Genomic DNA, 22,551 nt, shown 5'->3' on the forward strand with positions numbered 1-22,551 from the left:
CCATTTTGTTTGTAAACGAGAAATCGAAGAATAAATTTCTTGGTAATTCTCTTTGGATTATTATTACGTCACCGTCGTCGTCGTCGTCGTCGTCGTCATCGTCGTCATTATTATTATTTCTTATTTCTCTTCTTGTTTAGGTTGTAACGAACAGGGATACGCAGGAAACGTTATTGTGTACAGCGTATGTGTTCGAAGTGTCGACGTCCGAGCACGGTGCCCAACATCACATATACAGATTGGTCAAGGACTAACCTGCTCGAACCTGCTCGCCATGCAGCCATCTACCCCCATCAGTGCCTACCATCACATAAAAAGAATCATCCGTACGCGTATATACACTAAAAATACACTGAATACATAAAATCACACGCGCGAGGAGAAACACGAATATGAGAACACAATGAGATGTAGACTCATTGTTCGTACGTACTATATATATATATATATATATATATATATATATATATATATATATATATATATATAAATATGTATACATATATATACACACGTACATATACAGATACACATCACATACATATACATATACATATACATATATATATACATATATATATATAGATAAACATATACATACATATACATGTATACACATACACAAGCACGTACACGAAACACGCGCACGTACGTACAATACATATATACACAACACTCACACATACACGAAGATACGTACAGTTACTACACAAATATTTTCACTTCCGCACTCGAGAAAAAGAAATTCTATCGACAATGTTCTTTTTATCGATATAACGGTGATAATCCTTTTCACCGTGACAGTATTATCGACGAAAATGTGGACAAAATTCGTTCGTATCGTTTGACTCGAAGAAAATTAACGGTACGTTATTTCGAGCATATCGTCGTATATATATATAAAAAAAAAAAGAAAAAAAAATTTTAATGAGAATATTGTTTTTCGTCGGAAATTAAATGAAAAAGCTCTTCTACCGATGTCATCTTACTTTTATTCGTAATAACTTTGTTACGAACTTTTATTCGGGATTAAACTCGATATCGTTCGATTAGACATCGTTATATAATCTTTGCATTCTTGAGATGTGCAGTATTTGGAATCATTGTCAGTGGAACTTCTTAAAGATAGAGAGAGAGAGAGAGAGAGAGAGAGAGAGAGCGAGAGAGCGAGAGAGAGAGAGAGAGAGAGAGAGAGAGAGAGAGAGCGAGAGAGAGAGAGAAGAATTTCGAAATACAGACACCGAAGTACTGGCCAGCCCGAGCTTGAGTTTGATTCAAAGTTCAAACTTTCTTATTAATTATTGGGACCGTGATTCTCCGTATATATATATATATACATAAAAAAAAAGAAGAAGAAAAAAAAAGAAAAGAGAGAAACTCTTTTTTTTTTTTTTTACCTGTTTAACAGGTACAACTTTTATGGAAGAAATTTCCGGAAGTGTAAATGTTTAAATGTGGGGAGGGAGGGGGAAAAGATAGTTATAATAATATAAATATATATATATATATATACACATGCATATATATATATTTTGTGAATACGTCTTCGATCCGTCGGCACGTTCAGTTCGACATACGAATTTTTTAGTAAAAGGGGCGGATACAATAAACGTTAAGTTATAAAATTGACAATAAATTTGATATGAAATGAAAAAAAATGGAGAGCAAGAGAGAAAGAGAGAGAGAGAGAGAGAGAGAGAGAGAAAAAATATATTAGGATCGGGCAAATAAAGTGACTACTAGGAACGACGAAACAGACTCTGATCTCGGAAAGGCATGGTACCCCCATCATAATTTTTAGTATTATATAGTTTTATTATTAAAATTAGACGATAGATCAGACAAGACATCCACACACAGATATACATATAATACATATATATATAAGAGTATATATGTTAAATATTAACGTAATCAATTACGATTTACATTGTTATGAAAAAATGATCGTGTATAAAGTTATCTAAGTGATTTCCAATTTTTAAAACGATATGGAGGTTTAACACCGAAACGTATGCCATTATGATCGCTTAAGTTTCTCGGATTTCATGATTTCTTAATTAACCCTTTATCTTTCTTTTTCTTTTTCTTTTTTCTTTCCTTTTCTTTTCTTTTTTTTTGCCCTTTCTTGTCTACTCTTCTTTCTTTCTTTTTTTTTCTCTTCTTCTTTTTTTTTTTTTTATCAGTCGAGAGTAAACACAAGGTCAAGAGAGCAGTATAAAGTAATTGCACATTTTACACCTGTTCTTTTTTCTTTCCTCTTTTTTTTTCTTTTACCTTTTTTTCTTTCTTCTAATCTTTCTTTTTTCTTTTTTTTTTTTTTCTTTCTTTTTTCTTTTGTTAAGCTTTATCATAGAGAGAACTGTTTTTTAGTTATATACTATAACCAACGTTAAGAGAGTTCATGCGCTCTGCATGGCTCTTTTATTATTTTTAATATTATATATATATATATAGAGAGAAGAATGAGAAAGATCGATAATAGTATAATAGTTCTTAATGATTTTTAAAATCGAAACGTTTAATTATATGCACGCTTGCTATGGTGCATACCCACCCAATATAATAGGCAGCGACACTTAGGTTAGAGGGATGTGTTTGTATTTCTTGTAATCACTTTACTTTTTACTCTAAGATACTTTCTTTTTTTTTTGTTTTTTTTGTTTATCTTTTTCTTTCTTTTTTTTTCTTTTTTTTTTCTTTTTCTTTTTTCTATAGTTCTTACAGAAGAATGACTTTCTTACTTAGCATACTTTGTTTGATCTTTCTATTATGATTACGAATTCATGTGTCTGTAGGTTTTGTACCCTTAACACTTGATTGAAAAGGCCACCCTCCACCCACACCCACCATGATATTTTTAAAACAAATAATAGAAAATAATTAATTTCTCTTTCTTTCTTTCCTTCTTTCTTTCTTTCTTTCTTTCTTTCTTTCTTTCTTTCTTTCTTTCTTTCTTTCTTTCTTTCTTTCTTTCTTTCTTTCTTTCTTTTTTCTGTCTTTTATTTCGAAGACTTGACCTTGAAACGTGGTTTTCTTTCTTCTTTAGATCTTATCAAATGAAGTATCAAATACGTGGTACAAGAATAAACGGTATCGTACGCGTGTGATTAGATTTTTTTTTTTTTTATATATAATAATAATTATTATAAAATAAATATGCGAGATTTATTTGGTTGAACGTTCTTTTTTTTTTATTTTCTTTTTTGTTTTTTAAATGTTTCGCGGCGAATGAATTGTTATATGAACATGGATAAATCGAGAAACAATGCCTTGTTTGATCAAGCTTCGTACTTAACGTCTTATAATTTATACAATTCACTTATGGACCATGCAAATGTTCTTTTTTTTCTTTTTTTTTTTTTTCTTTTTTATATATATATTCGAAACTCTCAGATATATATATATATATATATATATATATATATATGTATGTATGTATGTATATGTATATGTATATGTATACATATATATCTATATTCATGCAGTGGCACTTTAAAAAAAAAAGGGTAGAGGACCATCTTTTACGATCATTTTTATCTAATCTCGTCTCTCTCGTGCAATTTATATATATATATATATATATATATATATATATATATATATATATATGTATGTATATACGAGAGATATTCTTCACGTACTCTTTTTAATCCGATCAATTGTGTGTTCCCAAACAGAACTTGCCTACTGAGGAAGCAGTGAACGCTAACATTACAGAAATCATGTTGTATACATACTTTAAGGAAGCATTAATTTACTTATTGTATTCTCGCTTTAATTAATTTTTATGGAACAAGTGGCAATGTATTTTGATCTCTCTTTTAGTCAGAAATAATATGTCGCGTTTTATTCAGGGTGAGAAATGAGAATATTTTTTTTTTGTGATTGACTGGTTATAAGAAAGGAACTTATATATTTACTCAATATGACGCATATGTGTTTATTTTTTTTTCTTCGTTCAGAAACTGGCAGCTTTCATATTTTTTACTTATTGTTATATTTCTTCTTCTTCTTTTTTTTTTTTTTTTTTTTTAATTACTATTGTAATCAATCGTAAACATTGATTTTATCTATTTTATTAATTATTATTATTTCATTAAATTTCTTTTTTTTTTTGCGATTGGCAAAATCTAAATATATGCAATTGTAATCTTTGAAAGACACGATTAAGTTGACGAATTAACAAACGATGTTGTTTTTATAGATTTTTTTTTTTTTAATTTGTTTTTATTCCGACTAATTATTTTCAATAATTGTGTCAATAGTTACCATATTTTTGACTGAAGATATATATATATATATATATATATATATATATATATATAGAATCTTTATGTATTATCGATTAAGTAAATAAAAATTGTTTCATTACTTTTCCAAAAAGAAAATTACATTTACATTTAAGTGTACTTGCTTTGTTTCTTTTTTATTTTTTATTTTTTTTTTAGTAAGAAGATCGTGTCTTAAAGATTACAGTCGAACGTAATGAACGTATTAAATAAAAGGGAAAAGAAAAAAAAAAAAAAAGAAGTAACGGACTCAAAAACGAACATGTTAAGAAACATTTCTTTCAAAACTGCGCGATGTCTTTTGGAGGATACTCACAAAAACATCTTTTTCGTATATAAGTTTCTCTTTAGTACTCAAAAAAAAAAAAGGAAAAAAAAAAAGAAAACCAGAGAAAAATTAAATCAGAGCAGTATATGAAAATTGAAAAAGGGAAAAAAAAAGAAGCACCGACACACACTAATATTATTAACATTAATGAATAATGATTTTAAAGTAAGCGAATTACATTTATAAGAAAAGATTATGAAAATATATATTTATCTATGTCTTCTGTGAAGATAGAAAATAGTACTCTCTCACTCTATATTGATGATATCGAAAATCGAGAAACGACAAAGATACAAACGCAGAAGTAGATTAAGTGGAATGAAGAAAACTCGCACTGTACACACAATACATGATACGTTCAATGGCACACACAATCTTGTTGAATATCTTTGTACATACTTACGTAAAGACCATCAGAAAAATTGTTCAAGTTCCAGAGATTACGTTTATGTATTGTAACACGTACTCCTGCGAGAGTGGAAAAAAAAAGAAAAAAAAAAAGAATATGTGACTTGTTTGTAATAAATTATGAATACAGTTCCATCGCAAACATATATATTAGATTGAAATTCAAATCTAAATTCCCCGGTCAATATTTTCACGGAGCAATTTTTGTTCTTTTCTTTCTTTCTTTCTTTCTTTCTTTCTTTTTTGTTTGTTTCTTTAAATATTGAACGACTTTATGTATTATCTGAGAAATGATTTTTTTTTTTTCTTCTACTCCTCCTTTTCTTTTTGCGACAACGGCATGCGTTCGATATAATTTTTGAGAATAAGAATTGTTATACCATCGATCCGATCAATTTTGATTGTATCCACGAATCTGTTCAAGAGTTTTAACATTAATTTTGTTATTTGTTCTCTGTTAAATTATATTCGTCTTTCTTTTTCTTTTTTTTTTCTGTGTGTGTTTGCGCGCGCGCGCTTTATCGTCTCTAAGAAAATATTGACTATGTTCTTATATCAAAATCTACAATCTGTCTAGAGAAAATTTGTAGATTTTTAATTCGACAATTTTATCGTGAAATTAAATAACTCAATTGAAATTTGTGACATTATAACTCATATCCTGGAACTGCCATATCAAAGAATTTGAGCTTGATTATGAAAATGATTAAGAATATTGGTTGAAGGAAACAAAATCTACCTGTATATTATATTATCATAAATGAAACGAAATGAGGATCAAAGTAGTTGGTTTAACGAGTAAAGGAAATAAATGAAATGATATATCATTAAATTAGAGGTTTAAAAATATAATAGAACTCAGTATATGTACAGTATTTGAAAAACATGTTTATAATTTGTATGGAAAAAATAAATAATTGATATAAAAAAAGGTTGTTATATTGCTCGATTATAAATCGCTATGGTTTTTTTTTCTCTCTTGTGATCGTTCGCGATTTCTAACCATTTTCCTTTTTTTCTTTGTTATTTTTTTTTCCCTCTTTTAAATATAATAACACATGTTCACTTTTATATATATACACACATATATACATATGTATATGTATGTATATATTTATATATATATATATATATATATATATATATATGAGTCTGAATAAATATATTAACTTTTTATTTATTTAACTTTTGAATTTTTTTTTGTTTACGTTAGCGCCAAAATTTTTTTTTGACGTTGATAATGGACACAATTTGTAGCTAATCCTTTCATATTTTTGAATATGTCTCTAATCCCGTATACCCACCCGTTTCTAACATTTTTTAGATAGCATAAATAATCATTGTTTCGTCAGTCACTTACAATAAATAATATTCATAATATAGCAAAAAAAAATATATATATATATATAAAAATTCAACAGAGACAAAATTTCTTTCGTATAGAAGAAAATAAATGAAATCGCATGAATTTCCATTGTAAATACTTCTATATAAAATTGTAAATGTAATTAATAGAAAGAAATATAAATTTATCAAAAAAAGAGATAATAAAGACTATTATATCTATCAAAGATAAGAAGAATATAAGTGGTATTTCCAAAAAAATGTGATATCAAATGTTACCCTTTTTTCTAAAATCTCGATGCGCGTCGAAAAATTAATCCCCAAAAATTTCGGTCCCCCCTTTTTTTCGTTTTTTTTTCTTTTTTTCCTTTTTCAGATAATAGGATCACTCAGGCATGTTTCATTCGGTAGTTATCATTATCGGTCCGTCCAATCGTGTTAATTTATCATTGCTGATGATGAATCCACCAATCTGTTTCATTCGTTCGATCGACTGTTATTATTTTCATCATTGTTTTGTGGCATCGGTGGTGGCGATGGTATATTAAGTAGCATCTGTTGATTCTGTTGATGTATATGCTCGTGCTGTTGTTGTTGTTGTTGTTGTTGTTGTTGCTGCTGCTGCTGTTGTTGCTGTTGTTGCTGTTGTTGCTGTTGTTGCTGTTGCTGTTGATGCTGAGTACGATGAACTTCTAGGGCCAATAATTTTTGTCGTTTTTCTTCCATCAGTCTTTCACGATGTTTATGAATGTAATCGTAAACATTTGGTAATCCCATAATAACGCATACGGACAAAGCTGATCGATATATGTTCATGTCGGTAGCTTCATACCTGCGTTATAATATACGTTCACGTTAATAAAAATTAGAATATTTCTTTTCCTTTCTTTTTTTTTTTTCTTTGAATAATCTTGTTCTACGACAATCGTCTTACCACTCGTTGGTTTTTTCGTCGTAACACTCAACCTGATAAATCGTTGTTACACCGTTATATCCACCGATTGAAAAAATCATGTCATCGATAACTTCAATGGCAAAATTACTACGAGGATTGTACATGTCTGGTATAGGACTCCAAGTGTTAGTAGTAGGATTATATTTTTCGCCGGTACACATTCTCGATATCCCATTGAAACCCCCTAGATTAAATAATAAATAAATCCTCGATTATTTCTTACGGCAAACGATTTGATAATTCATTTACGATCAATCGTAAAACATACCTATAACGTAAACATAGCCGTGATAAGCTATACAGGATACTCCGCTTCTACGAGATCTCATTGCAGCGATCATCGTCCATTGATTCGTTTCTGGATCATAAACTTCAGCCGAATTGATACACTCGTGTCCATTGAAACCACCGGTAATGTAGATTTTGTCTGTATCGTAGAATAATTGATTAGCAACGATTCGAATAATCCTATCATTTTTTTCTTCCTTGTCCGTTGAACCTGTCAACTCGTTTCACATAATTTGATAATTTATTATAAATTTATTAAATATGATCTGTTTCTTTCTTTTTCTTTTATTTGCTTACGGGAACTCTCCTCGTACGGGAAGAAAGTTATTTTGTTTATACAACAGAAAAAAAGAAAAAAAAAAAGGGAGAAATAATAAAAAATGTAGAACGTTAAAGAATACCGTTCAAAGTAGTCGCACTTGCGTCAGATCTCTGAACGTTCATCGGCGCGATCAAGGACCATTGATTCGTTCGATAATTATATCGTTCGGCGGTATTCTGTCTATGGTATCCATCGTATCCACCCATAGCATAAACCAAATCGTTCAATACAGCCACGCTGACATAACATCTGCGGATCGACGAATGAAATGAATCTGATAGAAGCTATTATCGCTGAATAAGTCACATTTAAATCGGGGGGCTAGTCGCTCGACTCGAATAGCAAATCCTTCTAGTGATATCAAAGAAGCAGAAAAAAATGTCTTATCGATGACGATCGATGAAAAATGATAGGGAAGAGATCGGTTACGAGTTAGCGACTAGCTCCCCCTGAAATATAGTCGACCTTCTGGCATTCATGGGTGCAACCTCTCGCCAGACTTTGGTCACTGCATTGAAGCAACGACAGCTGTTGAAATAATCCAAACCGTTGAAACCACCGATCACGTATATATTGAAACCGACTACCGCGGTTCCGTGATAAGCTCGTGGACCACTTGGATCTACTTCTTCGACCTTTGAACGAATCAACGACGAAACGATGACGACGATGACGACGACGACGACGACGACGATGACGATAATGATGATAACGAATGTAATCGAAGTAACTTTTTAAATAATATTTCCAAGATATTACCTTGACCCAACGATCCGCCCTGGTGTCATAAGTTTCGATAAAATTCGTAGCATTTCCGCCGCTCCATCCGCCTATCGCGAAAAGAATTTCATGCGGAACTCTCGGACGTGCTATTTCTGGCGTTGGAATTTCTCCGTCCTTTTGCGTGATCATTTCCAAGTCGTATAAAAACTTGAGCGTCTCTATGATGATCGGTCGACAGGCATCGTTTCCAACGACGTATGAATGATCCTTAACGTTCTCCAAAAAGAATTGCGTGTTCAAAAGGCCCAAACGTATGTTTTGCATCAACTCGACTATGTGACCCTTTCTAGCATCTGGATCGTGATTGATCCATTTAAGTACAAGCTCCCATACCGTCTCTTCGCTCTTTACGTTTAACTCGTCGGCGCCTATCAATCTCGAGAGCTCTTCGATCGGTAAATCAAGTATCTCATTGCTTTTCTGAGCTACCTGAGCCGAAGATATACGTTTAGGAAAGAGCTTTTATAAAGTTTCTTCGATCGTTCGTACCTGAACGAAATGTCTCATGACGTAACGATATGCATCGTTTTCCAAACCCTTGCAAAAGTGTTCCCGGGCGAATCTCATTATACCGATACAATTCTCCGGTGCTAAATTTTGTCGAAGGAATTCGCAACAAATCTCAAGGACACCGAGAATACTTAAATAATCGGCCGTAACCAATAACTCGCAAACGTTATCTCGATTAACGTCCAGCGAACGAAGATAAGCATATTCCAATAACAAATTCATCATCTCGCTGGTAACACCTGGCAAAAGTATATCGGTCTTTTCTCGAGAGTGTAATGTGGTTGTGAATAGTGCTCTGCAATAAAAGTTTTTACAAATTCGACAATCGTAATACGACGAATCTATTCGTGACATGAATCCAAATGACAACTGCCATTGTCCATTTCTGACCTGAAATACGTACTGCAAGCGGACAGGATCGCACGGTGTATTGGAAATACTCCGCCATCTTCTAATCTCAATACGGCGTCGCATAATAGATTATTCTGACGAAAATCGTAAAGCGATTGCATCGCTTGAGTACTCATACATCGACCACCACTTTCGGCGATCAATCGTTGGGTATTCGTGTTACATTCTTCGTTGGTGGCATTGCTATCGCTCATATCCACGTCCATATCAGATATTCGTTAAATATCAGTGTCACGGGAGTCCTCGATGATCGATCAACGGCGATTGATTCAGGTCGAAGGTGTGACTTCGATCGTAAAGATTCTACATAAGTGAAAAATAATGATCGTCTGATATAATATCCAATAAAAATCGTCTCGTTATGTTAATGTAAGAGGAAACAAAAAAAGTACCTTCGCTTGAGATTTAATATGAAAATGATATTTCTAATCTACTCACTTCATCGAAATTGATTGAAAATAATTGTTTTCTTCTTAAGAGAGGTTAGAACTTTGAATTTCAATTTTGTTGGCACGTCGACTTGTAACTTATCGATTTTGATAAGTAAACGTGATTAGCGTCACAAACGGTGAACTATGGATATGTGATTAGTTCGGACAAGGTATGATTTTTCGTCACCGATGCGATTCATACGGTCTACAATTTTGTTAGAAGTTTTTTTTCTTTTTTTTTTCTTTTTTTTCTTTTTTTTTTTTTTTTGACACACGTGCACGGACGGACGAGAAGACCGGTCACAATGATTAAGGAGAAACTTGAAAGGGTTCGAACTTGTAGTGGGGTGGTGTATTGGGGGTAGGGATGTGGTCGGCTTGGCAAATGGATACAAACTATTTAGTGTGTTTTCAAAAGCGAATAAATGTCGGCTCTGGCTATGACATAGGTCTTACATGTCCGCCGCTTAGTCAAGGACTGTCACTTGACAAATGAGAACCATGTTTACAGAAAGTTTCACGTTGTTCTAGAAGGCCTCGCGTTATAAGAAAATGACGTTAGAATATACGATACATATACGTGCGATAATTTTGATTGAACAATTTAAATTAACGACGATCACGCCGTTTATACAATGAAACATCGGTTATATACAATATAGATTTATCCGTTTAAAACTAAATAACGTTACACAACTAAATAACTGAATTATATTTTACAATAACGATATACGATATATATGTATATATGTACATATTACATATACATCGTACATGTATATATACGACACACACACACATATATATATATATATCGAAGTTCACGTTAAACAACGTGAACATCCTTTTGTACTTTATATTATGAAATATAATCATAATTTCTAAATCATAATATCGTCACAATGATCGCACGTCTTTATTATATACGATAATTACGTGGGTTCGATCGTAACAATATTATTCTGTCTGTCGTTCGGCATTGATCCACTTATCGGACATTGCAATTTGCAACTATTGTCTATAGTAAGCTCGTTACCGTCGATAAATTCCATTCTAATATTTTCGGAATCGTCCTTATGGCTCGTTTGAATTCTCGGAATTTCATGGGTATCACGTTGCCGTTGATCGAACGTATCGAATTTCGAGGAAAATATTTTTGAACCATCGTGATGATAATAAGCCAGAAATACATCACGGAGCATCCAATCAGCAGCCATGTTCGTTACAGTTGGATAAGTGGTTTCTCCTAAGAAATTCGCATTCTCTAAAAACGTAATCCAACTACCAACGAAGGATTCATAAGTCGATCGGACTTTCTCGGTTTTAGGGGTCTCGATATTTTCTTCTCCAAAAATTCTAAAAGTCCAAGTGACCACAGCGAAGGTCATCGCGTTAGTAGGAAATGCACGTAAGATCGTTGAGTTCAAGCCTCTGTAGAGACACATGTAACCTTCGGAACGTACGGATTGTCGATAACAATCAAGGGCCCCGTTATAACGATTATTAGTTTCTGCTTGTATCCGTGATTTGATTACGTCCAACGGATATGATATTACCCATGACGCTGTCCCGGCTAATCCACCAGCTAATAGCATTCGTGGCGTTGATATTGGTTCCTTCGATTGCGTAAGTATTTCGTATGTTAAGAAATAAACGCCGAAGCTTGGTACCTCGCGAAGAAACGTTATACCCAATCCATTGAATACACCACGATATCCTTCCTTTTTATAAATATCTTTCAAGCATTTCACTGGTCCAGAATATTTTGTTTTATTCGTTGACGATTGTAACTGCATACGGGTCTTTGCTAACTCGATCGGACTGCTTATAGGTGATTGCGCAATACCGGCTATAGCACCAGCCAAAAAATGATAAGAGAGACGATCCTTATCGGACATATGTTTCTGTGTCTGTCCGTACACACCGAATACTATTGCATTAACGACGGCTACTCCTGCCATTGGTGACGTCATACCTCGATAAAGACCGAATACCTTAAGTACGGAACACGTTTAAAAACGATTAAACATTTCATTTACCTATACGTCTCTTAATGATATTTCATTAATTCGAATAATTATTTACCGATTCCTTTGTGATCAATGTTCTAAGGCAATGCAACGTGCCTTTGTATTTCGGATTTCGATAATCTTGCGTTTGCATATGGACCTTGACCGTATCCAAAGGATATCCCACCATAATACCGGCGCACCCTGAAGCATAGATACGTTTATAAGTATGTATATAGAAGGAGGGGTTTAATAAAATTTCTTTATGATATTATCGATCGGTCTCGAGTGAAGTTGTTTATTGTAAATATTTATTTTATCTTAAAGTCCTTTGATTTATTAAAATTGTCACGCTTTATATTAGTAATCGAATAAGAAATATTCAAAATTATAAAATTAGTAAAACAGTACCAAAATTAGTATACAAAATAAATACATACATACGTGTATATATATATATATATATATATATATATATATATATATATATATATATATTAAATATTCGTATCGTTTTTAGTTGACCTACGATAACGAAGTCATGTGATAAATTATACGATAAGTCAAGTAAGTAAGTACCATTAATATTTCTATCTTCGAAAAGTTTTTTCAAGAATTTTCTTCTCTTTTGACCTTACGTTCTTGTCTCTTTCGATTTCAAATTTAATAGATGTATGCAATACGTAACGACGCAATACAACTCCCCCTCTCTTTCTCTCTCTCTTTCTCTCTCTCTCTCTCTCTTTCTTTTTTCCTTTTTATAAAAATTTAAAAAATAAGAAATTACCTCCCAAACATCCAGCGGCGAAATCGAGTGCCATAATAATTGTTCCCTGTTATCTTTAACACGATTTTTCCACTTCCAAAAGGAATGTCCGTTTTTGAATAAACCGTTTCTAAAGTGTAATGATTTCAGATTTTTTCCTTTTATTGATGCATTGAAGATTTTGTAAGCTGCGTATCGATTACTTTCCACATACAATAAATCGGAATCCATGAAAGATCGATCACTGCTCCTTTGTACTCGAGTCTGAAATAAAAATTCGAACAAAAGGCTGATTGACGATGGTCTTTGTAACCAATTATAATAATGAAATATTCGTCTTGATTAAGTATTATATTCGTTGCTTGTCTTTTTTTTTTTTTGTTTTTTCTTTCGCTCCCTTTTCGAACGATCTTTGAACCATGTAAAATTTTCTTTCTATTTTCTTTTAAAAAAACTACGTTGGAATATTGCCGGTGATATCGTTGGGATCAGCATTTAAAATGATTTTAGAGAGAGAGACTTAAAAAAAAAAAAAGGAGGAAAGATGAGAAAGAAAAATAAAAATAAAACGAACGCCACTCGCATAGTTGTTGTTGTTAAATTAGACGAATTAGAAAGCTCTAATCTGAGTGATTTATTTTACAAATTGATTACATAATAAATTAATGATTGTTACTTACGTATAATAATTATCTAATTGTTATTAATAATACAATTCGACTTACTGCTTGGTATGTCATAGCTACATTTCCACGAAATCCACCACGACTCGTTTTACTTCACTTTCGTTTTTTCCACGTTTCGAGGAAACTCGTATATTTCGAAATCTCATCGAACGTAGGTGTAATAATAAATTGTTCGTGGTAAATGAAAAAGTTACGATGATCGAATTTATTTTATCCGAATGTGTCGAATTCACGTATAAATCCACTCTATTCGACCAAAAGCCCGATCACATTAAAGGCTTCTTCGGAGTCTTCTTCGGAGCCAAAGATCATCGGCATATTATCGATACAAAATGTTCTCGTACCAATACCAATAGTTATTCAACAGTAAAATTTTACTAACATTCGCTGTACTTTATGTTACTGTGGTTATTCTGGAAGGGGTGGAGAAGATTGGTGGGGGAAGACCTAGGTCAATCGTTTCAAGATAAGAGGTCGTCTTTGGCGCAAACGAATCATTCGGCTACCTCATTGATCCGAACGATCTACGGAAAAATATTTATATTTTCTTCTCGTTTAATAAGAATCTTCGCGTTATTATCATAAAAAAAAGAAAAAAAAAAGAAAGAAAGAAACAAAAAAAAAATCAAAAAGATTCGATAATAACATATGTATGTCGATAATGAGAAAGTTCGAGAACGATGCAACGATTCTATACGAAGATCGTTCGCGAATTTATTTTATATCGTATCGTATCGCTACAATTAATTGAATATAAATTTTCTTTTAAATATTAACTTTATCTTTTCTTCGATTTAGAAATTCTCGTGATTTTACATTACGAAGATATTACAAGTTTTAAAAAGAAAGATAAAGGAGACGGATATAATATTAAAATTCCATAAGAAAAATCGAATAAGAGATTAAAATCGAATAAAAAAATTTCTATCGTTTTATCACTGTTAGAAACGTGTTTGAAACAAGCAACTACTTTACTGACGATCATTACACGTTTTTTCATAATCGTTTAATAATTATACGAACTCCTAAAAGATGCCACCACTTGTATATATATGGTATTGATTGTGAGTAAAGAATTCGGTCGATAAGTTTGATCCCTAACTGATTCAATAAATTAAAAAAGTATCTATTTATTTTTTATAATCTGTAGAGACGATTAAAAATTGCTATGATTAATGGAAAGATCGTATTTTAATATCTTAATAATAAATAATCTAAATGGAGTACAAAAATAATAAATATTTCAAATGGAGTACAAAAAACTAATGTTTAAATAATAATGTATATTCTTTTAAACATTACATAACTCATGGCACGAATTAAATATAAAATAATTTCATTAAAAATTTAAATACAATTAAATTTCGATCTCCGTGTGAACTACATCCGTAAGACTACATTTAATATTAAAAAAAAAAAAAAAAAAAAAAAAAAAACGTTTGAGCGACTTTAACATTTATCGATCCAGTCTTCTCTCGCATTCCGACGAGTAAACATCGAAAATCATTCTTTCCGTACTGCAGACCTTTAATAATTTATAATTTTGATTTCCTAATTATTGAAACAATTTTTGGTGTACACGGAGTACAATAAACTGATATTTAAACGATATTACATTCGTTTAAACATTACGCGACTCGTAATACGTGTTAAAGATAAAATAATTTAATTAAATATCTCAGTAGAATTAAATTTTATACACGAAATATTTTGTTTTCGTTCAATATCAAAAATGACGAACTTTTATCGAACTTTGATAATTATTAATAAAGTTTTATTATGCACTCCGATGAGGGAACATCGAAAATCGCTTTTTCCGTGCGAATAAAATTAAATAACTTATATTTTCGATAACGAAATATAACGATAACGAAATTCGGAACACACGATGAACAGAAAATAATCTTAAGATAAAATTACAATACTTTAATCGTTTTTATCTCGTTAGCTACGTGCAGTAATAAGAAATTCGGACTTTTGATTGACTTTGATGGTTAACGAGTTAGTTTACTTTTGCATTTCGACGAGTAAATGTCGGAACTCTCTCTTTCTAAATGTAAAAATTTCAGGAATAATATTTTCCATAATTTTATAATTATTTCAACTATTTATAACGTGCACGAAGTACGCCGAACTAATATTTGAACAATAGCATAATTCGTTTAAACATTAAGAAGATCGTAACACGGGAGAAACTTAAAATAATCTTAAGATAAAATTTGAATGCTTTAAAACTTTTATCTCGTGGTCGTTGGCTACGTGTAATATCAGTAAATTCAAACTTTCTATTAACTTTTATAATTACCAGGTTAGTTTACTTTTGGATTTTGACGAGTTAACATCGCAGTTATTTCTATTTCTAAACGTGAAAATTTAACAATTAATACTTTCGATTATTTTAGAATTATTTGAACGTCTTGAAACGTGCAAGAAATGTAATTAAATAATATTTAAACGAGAGCACGTTCATTTAAAACGTCTCAGCTCGAAATACGCGTTAAATATAATATCAAATTGAAGTAACATAAACAGAGATAAAATTGGGACGCTCGGTCGTCGCTTGTATACATCAATAAAAACGAACTATTCATTGACTATTATTCAAACAGTTGTCTTTTGGATTCCGAGAAGGAAACATCGAAGAAAATCTCTTTTCAAACGTGTAAGTTTAAATAAATCATACTTTCGATTATTGTAGAATTATTTAAACAATTTGAAACTTGCACGGAGTATAATTAAATAATATTTAAACGAGAGCACGTTCATTTAAACGTTTCTTAGCTCGAAACACGCGTTAAATATAATATCAAATCAAAGTAATATAAACAGAAATAAAATTGGGACGCTCCGTTGTCGTTTGTATACATCAACAAAAACGAACTATTCATTGACTTTGACTATTATTCAAACAGTTGTCTTTTGGATTCCGACGAGGAAACATCGAAGAAAGTCTCTTTCCAAACGTGTAAGTTTAAATAAATCATACTTTGGATTATTGTAGAATTATTTAAACAATTTGATATATAGATTTATTGTTTCATATTATAATATCGATACTAATAAATTTTTTTGCTTCAGTATTTCATTACAGTCGCGTACAACGAACAACGAAGTAATTTTATCGCTAAGATAAAAATGAAAAATTCGCGAAATAGAAGCAGTGTTTGTTCGTTCGCGATTCGCGATTTAAACAATAAGTGAATTTGCAAGTGAATCGACTGTGTGCAATGCAGTCGTTAGAGTCAGTGTTTGTTCGTAAAGTTTTTTGATTTTTTAACAGTCAGCACAGACTGTCCTTATAAAAGATAATAGAGTTTCGCGAATTAACTTCAGTGATCGCCCGTTAAAAAATAATTATCATTTATTGATATTAGAGTCAGTGCGTCATTAAAGAGAATCTCAATCAACATCGATGTCGACTTATCTCAATTACAATCAGCTACGAATCATTCATCCTCAATTTCGATTTAAATCATGAACGTGTGTTTTGGAGCCATCGCAGAACTTCATAAGTAGTAAGTAAATTTTTAAGTCTCTCCGATCGTTCAATCATATCGAGAATAAATGATCCAAATCGACACGAGTGATCGGTTGTAATTAATTATTAGAAGAACATTTTTAAACGATGATTTATTGGTTTTTATATTTAATGAAATAATTTACTTATATATACTTATATACTTATATATACACTTTATAATGTAATAATGTACAATCATTTATTTTTATATTATTTTTTGATTTATATCATTTACTTATTAGATTAGGATAAGGTCTTTTCGTTTTGGTAGACGTTTATAATTATTTGCGCTTTGAATATTTTAAAATGTACTTTTAGAGGGATGAGAGTGTAAATAAAAATTTGAAGAATTGAAACGTCTTCGATCCTATTTTGTCACGTACACGCGAATAAGACGTTTTGTCAAGTACTAATGTTTCATATTTTTCTTTTCTAAAGTTCAATAAGATTCATAATTTTATTTTAATAAAAGCAGGTTTTATAATGAAGTCGAGTTATAAATCTTTCACTCTTCTTTTTTTTTCTAAAGTACAATAAAATAATTAGTAAAATCGAACGATAATAATTAATGTATACTTGTATATCATATATTAATTTTTATAAAAATCAAAACGTTTATTATTATTATAGTAATGTATAATAACAAGAAGAAAAAAAGATACATATATATTTATATTATAAAAAATAATATTTAATATATAAGTGTTGATTAATTGTCATATCAATTATATTTATTATCCTTAATGCATTTATATCTAAAAATAAATGCATATCTGTGCTGTATCGTATTTATCACGAAATAAATTAAAGAAGAATATAAATGTGAGAGAATAAAAAGTATGAGTTCTATGACGAGCCTACTAATACTATCTATTTTAACTCATCGTTAATGTCCCCGATCGTTATGTTCGAAAATGTGAAAGAGGTATAACTTACACAAGCTTATAAATTAATACCATAGACGCATAGTAGAGATAATGTTTCCCACTTATGCTTGTTCACATTTTATAGTTCATATTTTATCCATACAAAATGTCGCTGAAGTCACGCATGCTTCCTACGAAAGGCAATAAATCGATTTGACATCTTTAACACGTAACATAACTGTAATTTTACATGATAATTACATCATAAAAATAATAAAATATTTAACCTTGTCCAAACTTTACTATAAGTCTATGTCTTCGACGTGTTTTATGAATGTAATTAGAAAAAAAGAAAAAAGTACATCTGTTAATAATTAACAAGAACAAATATACCTATATAATTTGAAAATGTATAATAATAATAAAAAAAAAAGAAAGAGAGAGAGAGAGAGAGAAAAGAAAAAAAATGTCCTTTTCTCTTTTATTATGTCTATTATGGCGAGGTAATGAGCTGTGCGATAACACCATGACCCTTTCACGCTCATTTAAAACAACTTTATATTTTCACTTTATCATTTAGATAGCAGCATTATTCTTATATAAAATATTTCTAATCGAATAAATTATTTTTAGAGGCACGCGACTTAACCTGGTGTAACAGGGACTTCGCTATACGATTAAGATCCTTCCTCAGTTGGTCTTTAACGGTCGAACGATACGAGTCGTTGAACGTGTCTCTTGTAAAAACACTTCTTTATCGATTAATACTCTAAATAATAATACAAAAAAAAAACAGGAGAAAACAATAAAAAACAAATTCTTTCGAGTTTTTTTCTTTTTACATTTTCTTTTTCCAAATTGTCGAAATTATTTCGATATTGAAATCGTGAAAAGAGTAAAAAAAAAATGTATACTGCTAGGAAGGATGTTAACAAAGATGATGAATCTAACATCGCTTTGAGTTCATCTCCTCTTGACAAGGTTCGAAAAAATATTTTTCTCTCTCTCTCTCTCTCTCTCTCTTTATTTCTCTTTCTCTTTTTTCTCCGTTTTAATTTTCATTTTATACGTACGTTTAATCGCCAAGAATTTATAATAAATACTTAAGAATGACTTATCGATCGCAATTTTTTTCTTTTTCTTTTCATCTTCTCTTTCGCATAATCAGTGACACTTCTTACTCGCTTACTATCTTACATTAAACCATTTCGAATAAGGTTTATCGTTGGAAGTATGTTTTTATTATACAACTTTTATAATTACATTTTTACGATCGAGTCCTTCACTCTCTTATTTCCTTCTAAACAATTACTAAAAGAATGAAATAAAACTTGCAAGTTTTTACTATTAAAACATTCTATTCCAGAAAAAGATATCGAGAACAGAGAAATCGACCTTGGTGTTGACTTCGATGGCCATAATCAATGAGAATGACGCAAAATTTTATTACGTTACAGAATCTCATACATCAGTAAACATACTCGTTTATTTTCTTTTTTTTTTCCTATTCTGTTTTTCTTTTCACTTTTCCTCCATTTCAGAGGCATTATATCTTAATAGTAATAATAACAACGATAATAATAATAATCATAATAATAATAATAATGACAATAATAATCTCTATTGATTTTTAGACTCGAAAGAAAATTACAATTGTACGATTCATTTTTATATATTAATATCAACGTAAAAGTAAGATAGTGTTTTATGCAAATTTTCAAATCTTTTCTATATGTATAAAAGGAAGTGGGGGAAACTTCGATCATTCTTATAAAACAGAGACATAAGTTTCTAGTTTAAAAGTCATAGCAACGTAGAACGAGACATTGAACGTATATTCTTAACGATGTTGAACGTAAGAGAAAAAATATTATAAGAGATATGATATTAAAATAAATCATTATTTTTAAGAAAAAACAATGTAATAATAATAACAATAATAATAATAATAACAATAACAATGACAATAATAATAATAATAATAATGACGATAATGATGATGATGATGATTACAATTATAAATAATATAATCTCTTTTTTCTTGTTTTTCTTTTTATTTTTTCATTTCTTTTTTTGTTTTTATTACATGTTACAATTAACAGCCAAAACTTATACACGGTGGGAATTACATAAAGGAAGGTAAAGATTCGTCTAAGAGTACATGCTTGATATTTTCGCCTAAGGAGGACGATAAGGTCGGAGCATTAGGAAAATATCTTCAACTATTCGCCGTAAGTGGAAAGTAGTTCCTTCGAAAATATCGTATTTAAATTACTAATTAGACATTTTATCTGTTTCATCATAGAAATAGTAAAATATCGTTTTATCGTTATTAACAGTTTATATTTTATCTGTTAAATCGTAGAAATACGAAATAAATCTTCTACATATAGAATCTAGAAGTTCACGTCGTGTCAATGGCTACGAATTTATGGTAGAATGCGCGCCAAGTTTAAATCTTGGTTCTGTCATCGAAGATCTTCGAGTACAGTGCAAATACTTTTCCGTTATTTCTAGGTAAGAATGATTTATTGTAAAAGAGAACAGATAATTAATTAATAATATAAATAAATGAATAAATAAATGAATCAATAATTAATGAATAAATAAGTGAATAAATAAATAATTTGTATACTCGAAAATGTTATAATATTCTTAATAGAAATCACAAAGACAATAGTGACACCGTGCCATGGTTTCCAAGAAGAATCAGAGATCTCGATAAATTCGCCAATCAGATACTTTCTTACGGTGCAGAACTCGACAGCGATCATCCTGGATTTACCGATCCTGTTTATCGAAAAAGGAGAAAATATTTCGCAGATTTAGCTTATAATTACAAACAGTGAGAAATCAGTGATTTTATAATCGCATTATCGACATCGCGCGTCTTTCTTTATTTCTTTTTCTTCATTCAATATTAATATTATCGAAACGAGCGTCATTGTGACGTAGACGATGATAATTTCTATGTTAATGAAATGTTAATGAAATGTTAATGGAATTCTTCTTTTCTCTTAGCGGCCAACCTATCCCAAAGGTGGATTACACGCCAGAGGAAGTCGCTACATGGGGAATAGTTTTTCGAAATTTGACCAAACTTTATCCAAAATACGCTTGCAAAGAACATAATCATGTGTTTCCACTTCTAATAGAAAATTGTGGATACAGGGAGGATAATATACCACAGCTCGAAGATATATCGAATTTTTTGAAAGGTAAGAAATATCAGAATTCGTTTTATCAAGTATTTGCGTAAGAGTTGTTCACTGTTAAATTATTAATCATTTTTTTTCTTTCTTCTTCTTCCTCTTTTTTTCTTTTCTATTTGTCTCTAGATTGTACCGGTTTTACTCTTCGTCCAGTAGCAGGATTACTTTCCTCTCGTGATTTTTTAGCAGGCTTAGCCTTCAGAGTATTTCATAGCACGCAATACATCAGACACAGTAGTAAACCATTATACACACCGGAACCTGATGTCTGTCACGAAATACTTGGTCATGCACCCCTTTTTGCTGATCCTGCATTCGCAGAATTTTCACAAGTCGTTGGTTTGGCATCACTCGGTGCACCTGACGAATATATCGAAAGACTAGCTACGGTAACATTTTTAAACGGATCAAATCTTTTTTTTTTTGTTTTTCTTTTAAAATTATTCTACGTGAACAAAAAACAGAGAAAAAAATTAATTAAATATCAATTGTCTTACTTGAGTAAGAGGATTTTATCGATATCGATGAATGATTACAGTGTTTTTGGTTCACGGTGGAATACGGTATATGCCGACAAAATGGCGAATTGAAAGCTTACGGTGCTGGCTTATTATCGTCCTTTGGCGAATTGGAGTATTGTTTAAGTGGAAAGCCAGAGTTACGACCTTTTGAACCGGCTAAGACATCATTACAAAAATATCCGATAACGGAATATCAACCAGTATATTTCGTTGCAGAAGACTTTGATGATGCTAAAGAAAAGATGATGTAAGTAAGAATGAATAATATATCCGCGTACACACACACACACACACACACATATATATATATAACAAATAATCAGGTTTTATTCTACATCAATGATAATAAGTTGTGTTTTGCTTCAGATAATTTTTGCTTAATGGCACGATATTATTTATCTTTTTCTCTCTCTATCTTTCTCTCTATCTCATATTAGCTTTCGTTCGAATAAATGCACCGAAAGAATATTTATTTGTTTCAGTAAATTTGCACAAACCATACCAAGGAATTTTGGAGTCCGATATGATCCTTACACCCAGAGTATCAGCATAATCGACAGCAAACATCAAATAGAGGATCTGATTTATAATGTCAATCAAGAAGTTCAGATTCTGATGGACGCTTTGAAGAAATTAAAGGAATAATAATTTCGCGGTATTTCGTCCTTTGTAGTTTCTATCAAACATAATATCGTTATTGGTGGTGGAGTATGGGAAGGGTTTGGTATTACTTATTACATGTTCATCACAAAAAAAAAAACATATATTTCGTAATTTACATCTGTCATACATACATATTTGTGTTACGTAATATCATCGAAAGTATTTGATTACTCCGATCAATACGTTAAACAATCATTCCTTTCATTCGCGATGACATCGAACAATCATTCAGAACG

At 30.9% G+C, this 22,551-nt stretch overlaps 4 protein-coding genes across 22 annotated transcripts in view; 2 read left to right on the top strand and 2 right to left on the bottom strand.

Moving 5' to 3' along the window:
* Positions 1-4,678, top strand: part of LOC127063676 (protein scalloped) — a 163,308-nt gene extending 158,630 nt beyond the window's left edge. For 12 of the 14 annotated variants that reach the window (XM_050993768.1, XM_050993791.1, XM_050993747.1 and 9 more), the window contains one exon: positions 141-4,678. In XM_050993768.1, the coding sequence (XP_050849725.1) occupies positions 141-254 (114 nt within the window). In that variant the 3' untranslated portion in view covers positions 255-4,678. The remainder of the gene's footprint in view (positions 1-140) is intronic. The other 2 variants (XR_007781447.1, XR_007781457.1) reach the window with 2 other exon arrangements.
* Positions 4,679-5,243: 565 nt separating this feature from the next.
* Positions 5,244-10,179, bottom strand: LOC127063556 (kelch-like protein 10). 3 transcript variants are annotated; one of them, XM_050993513.1, is made up of 9 exons: positions 10,080-10,179; positions 9,621-9,944; positions 9,210-9,525; positions 8,697-9,149; positions 8,403-8,572; positions 8,017-8,186; positions 7,596-7,754; positions 7,307-7,511; positions 5,244-7,204 (listed from the first exon to the last, which is right to left on the bottom strand). In XM_050993513.1, exons 2-9 carry the CDS (start codon positions 9,845-9,847, stop codon positions 6,850-6,852), a joined length of 2,055 nt encoding a protein of 684 aa, XP_050849470.1. In that variant the 5' UTR covers positions 9,848-9,944; positions 10,080-10,179; the 3' UTR covers positions 5,244-6,849. The 3 variants fall into 3 exon arrangements, with proteins under 3 accessions (XP_050849470.1, XP_050849476.1, XP_050849480.1); XM_050993519.1 differs by having other exon boundaries at positions 10,034-10,147; XM_050993523.1 differs by lacking the exon at positions 10,080-10,179 and having other exon boundaries at positions 9,634-9,840.
* A 787-nt stretch (positions 10,180-10,966) lies between these two features.
* Positions 10,967-13,908, bottom strand: LOC127063745 (mitochondrial basic amino acids transporter-like). Its single transcript, XM_050993866.1, has 4 exons — positions 13,573-13,908; positions 12,869-13,111; positions 12,158-12,285; positions 10,967-12,066 (listed from the first exon to the last, which is right to left on the bottom strand). Exons 2-4 carry the CDS (start codon positions 12,900-12,902, stop codon positions 11,005-11,007), a joined length of 1,224 nt encoding a protein of 407 aa, XP_050849823.1. The 5' UTR covers positions 12,903-13,111; positions 13,573-13,908; the 3' UTR covers positions 10,967-11,004.
* Positions 13,909-15,922: 2,014 nt separating this feature from the next.
* On the top strand, positions 15,923-22,466 carry LOC127063661 (protein henna). 4 transcript variants are annotated; one of them, XM_050993680.1, is made up of 10 exons: positions 15,930-16,195; positions 16,446-16,498; positions 16,612-17,048; positions 20,022-20,150; positions 20,285-20,436; positions 20,582-20,764; positions 20,941-21,137; positions 21,258-21,520; positions 21,670-21,899; positions 22,135-22,466. In XM_050993680.1, exons 5-10 carry the CDS (start codon positions 20,351-20,353, stop codon positions 22,295-22,297), a joined length of 1,122 nt encoding a protein of 373 aa, XP_050849637.1. In that variant the 5' UTR covers positions 15,930-16,195; positions 16,446-16,498; positions 16,612-17,048; positions 20,022-20,150; positions 20,285-20,350; the 3' UTR covers positions 22,298-22,466. The 4 variants fall into 4 exon arrangements, with proteins under 4 accessions (XP_050849646.1, XP_050849637.1, XP_050849618.1 ...); XM_050993661.1 differs by lacking the exons at positions 15,930-16,195; positions 16,446-16,498; positions 16,612-17,048 and adding an exon at positions 18,608-18,900; XM_050993670.1 differs by lacking the exons at positions 15,930-16,195; positions 16,446-16,498; positions 16,612-17,048 and adding an exon at positions 19,604-19,774.
* The last annotated feature ends 85 nt before the right edge of the window (positions 22,467-22,551 follow it).

Source organism: Vespula vulgaris, chromosome 1, assembly GCF_905475345.1.
Source record: "Vespula vulgaris chromosome 1, iyVesVulg1.1, whole genome shotgun sequence".
Classification (NCBI taxonomy): domain Eukaryota; kingdom Metazoa; phylum Arthropoda; class Insecta; order Hymenoptera; family Vespidae; genus Vespula; species Vespula vulgaris.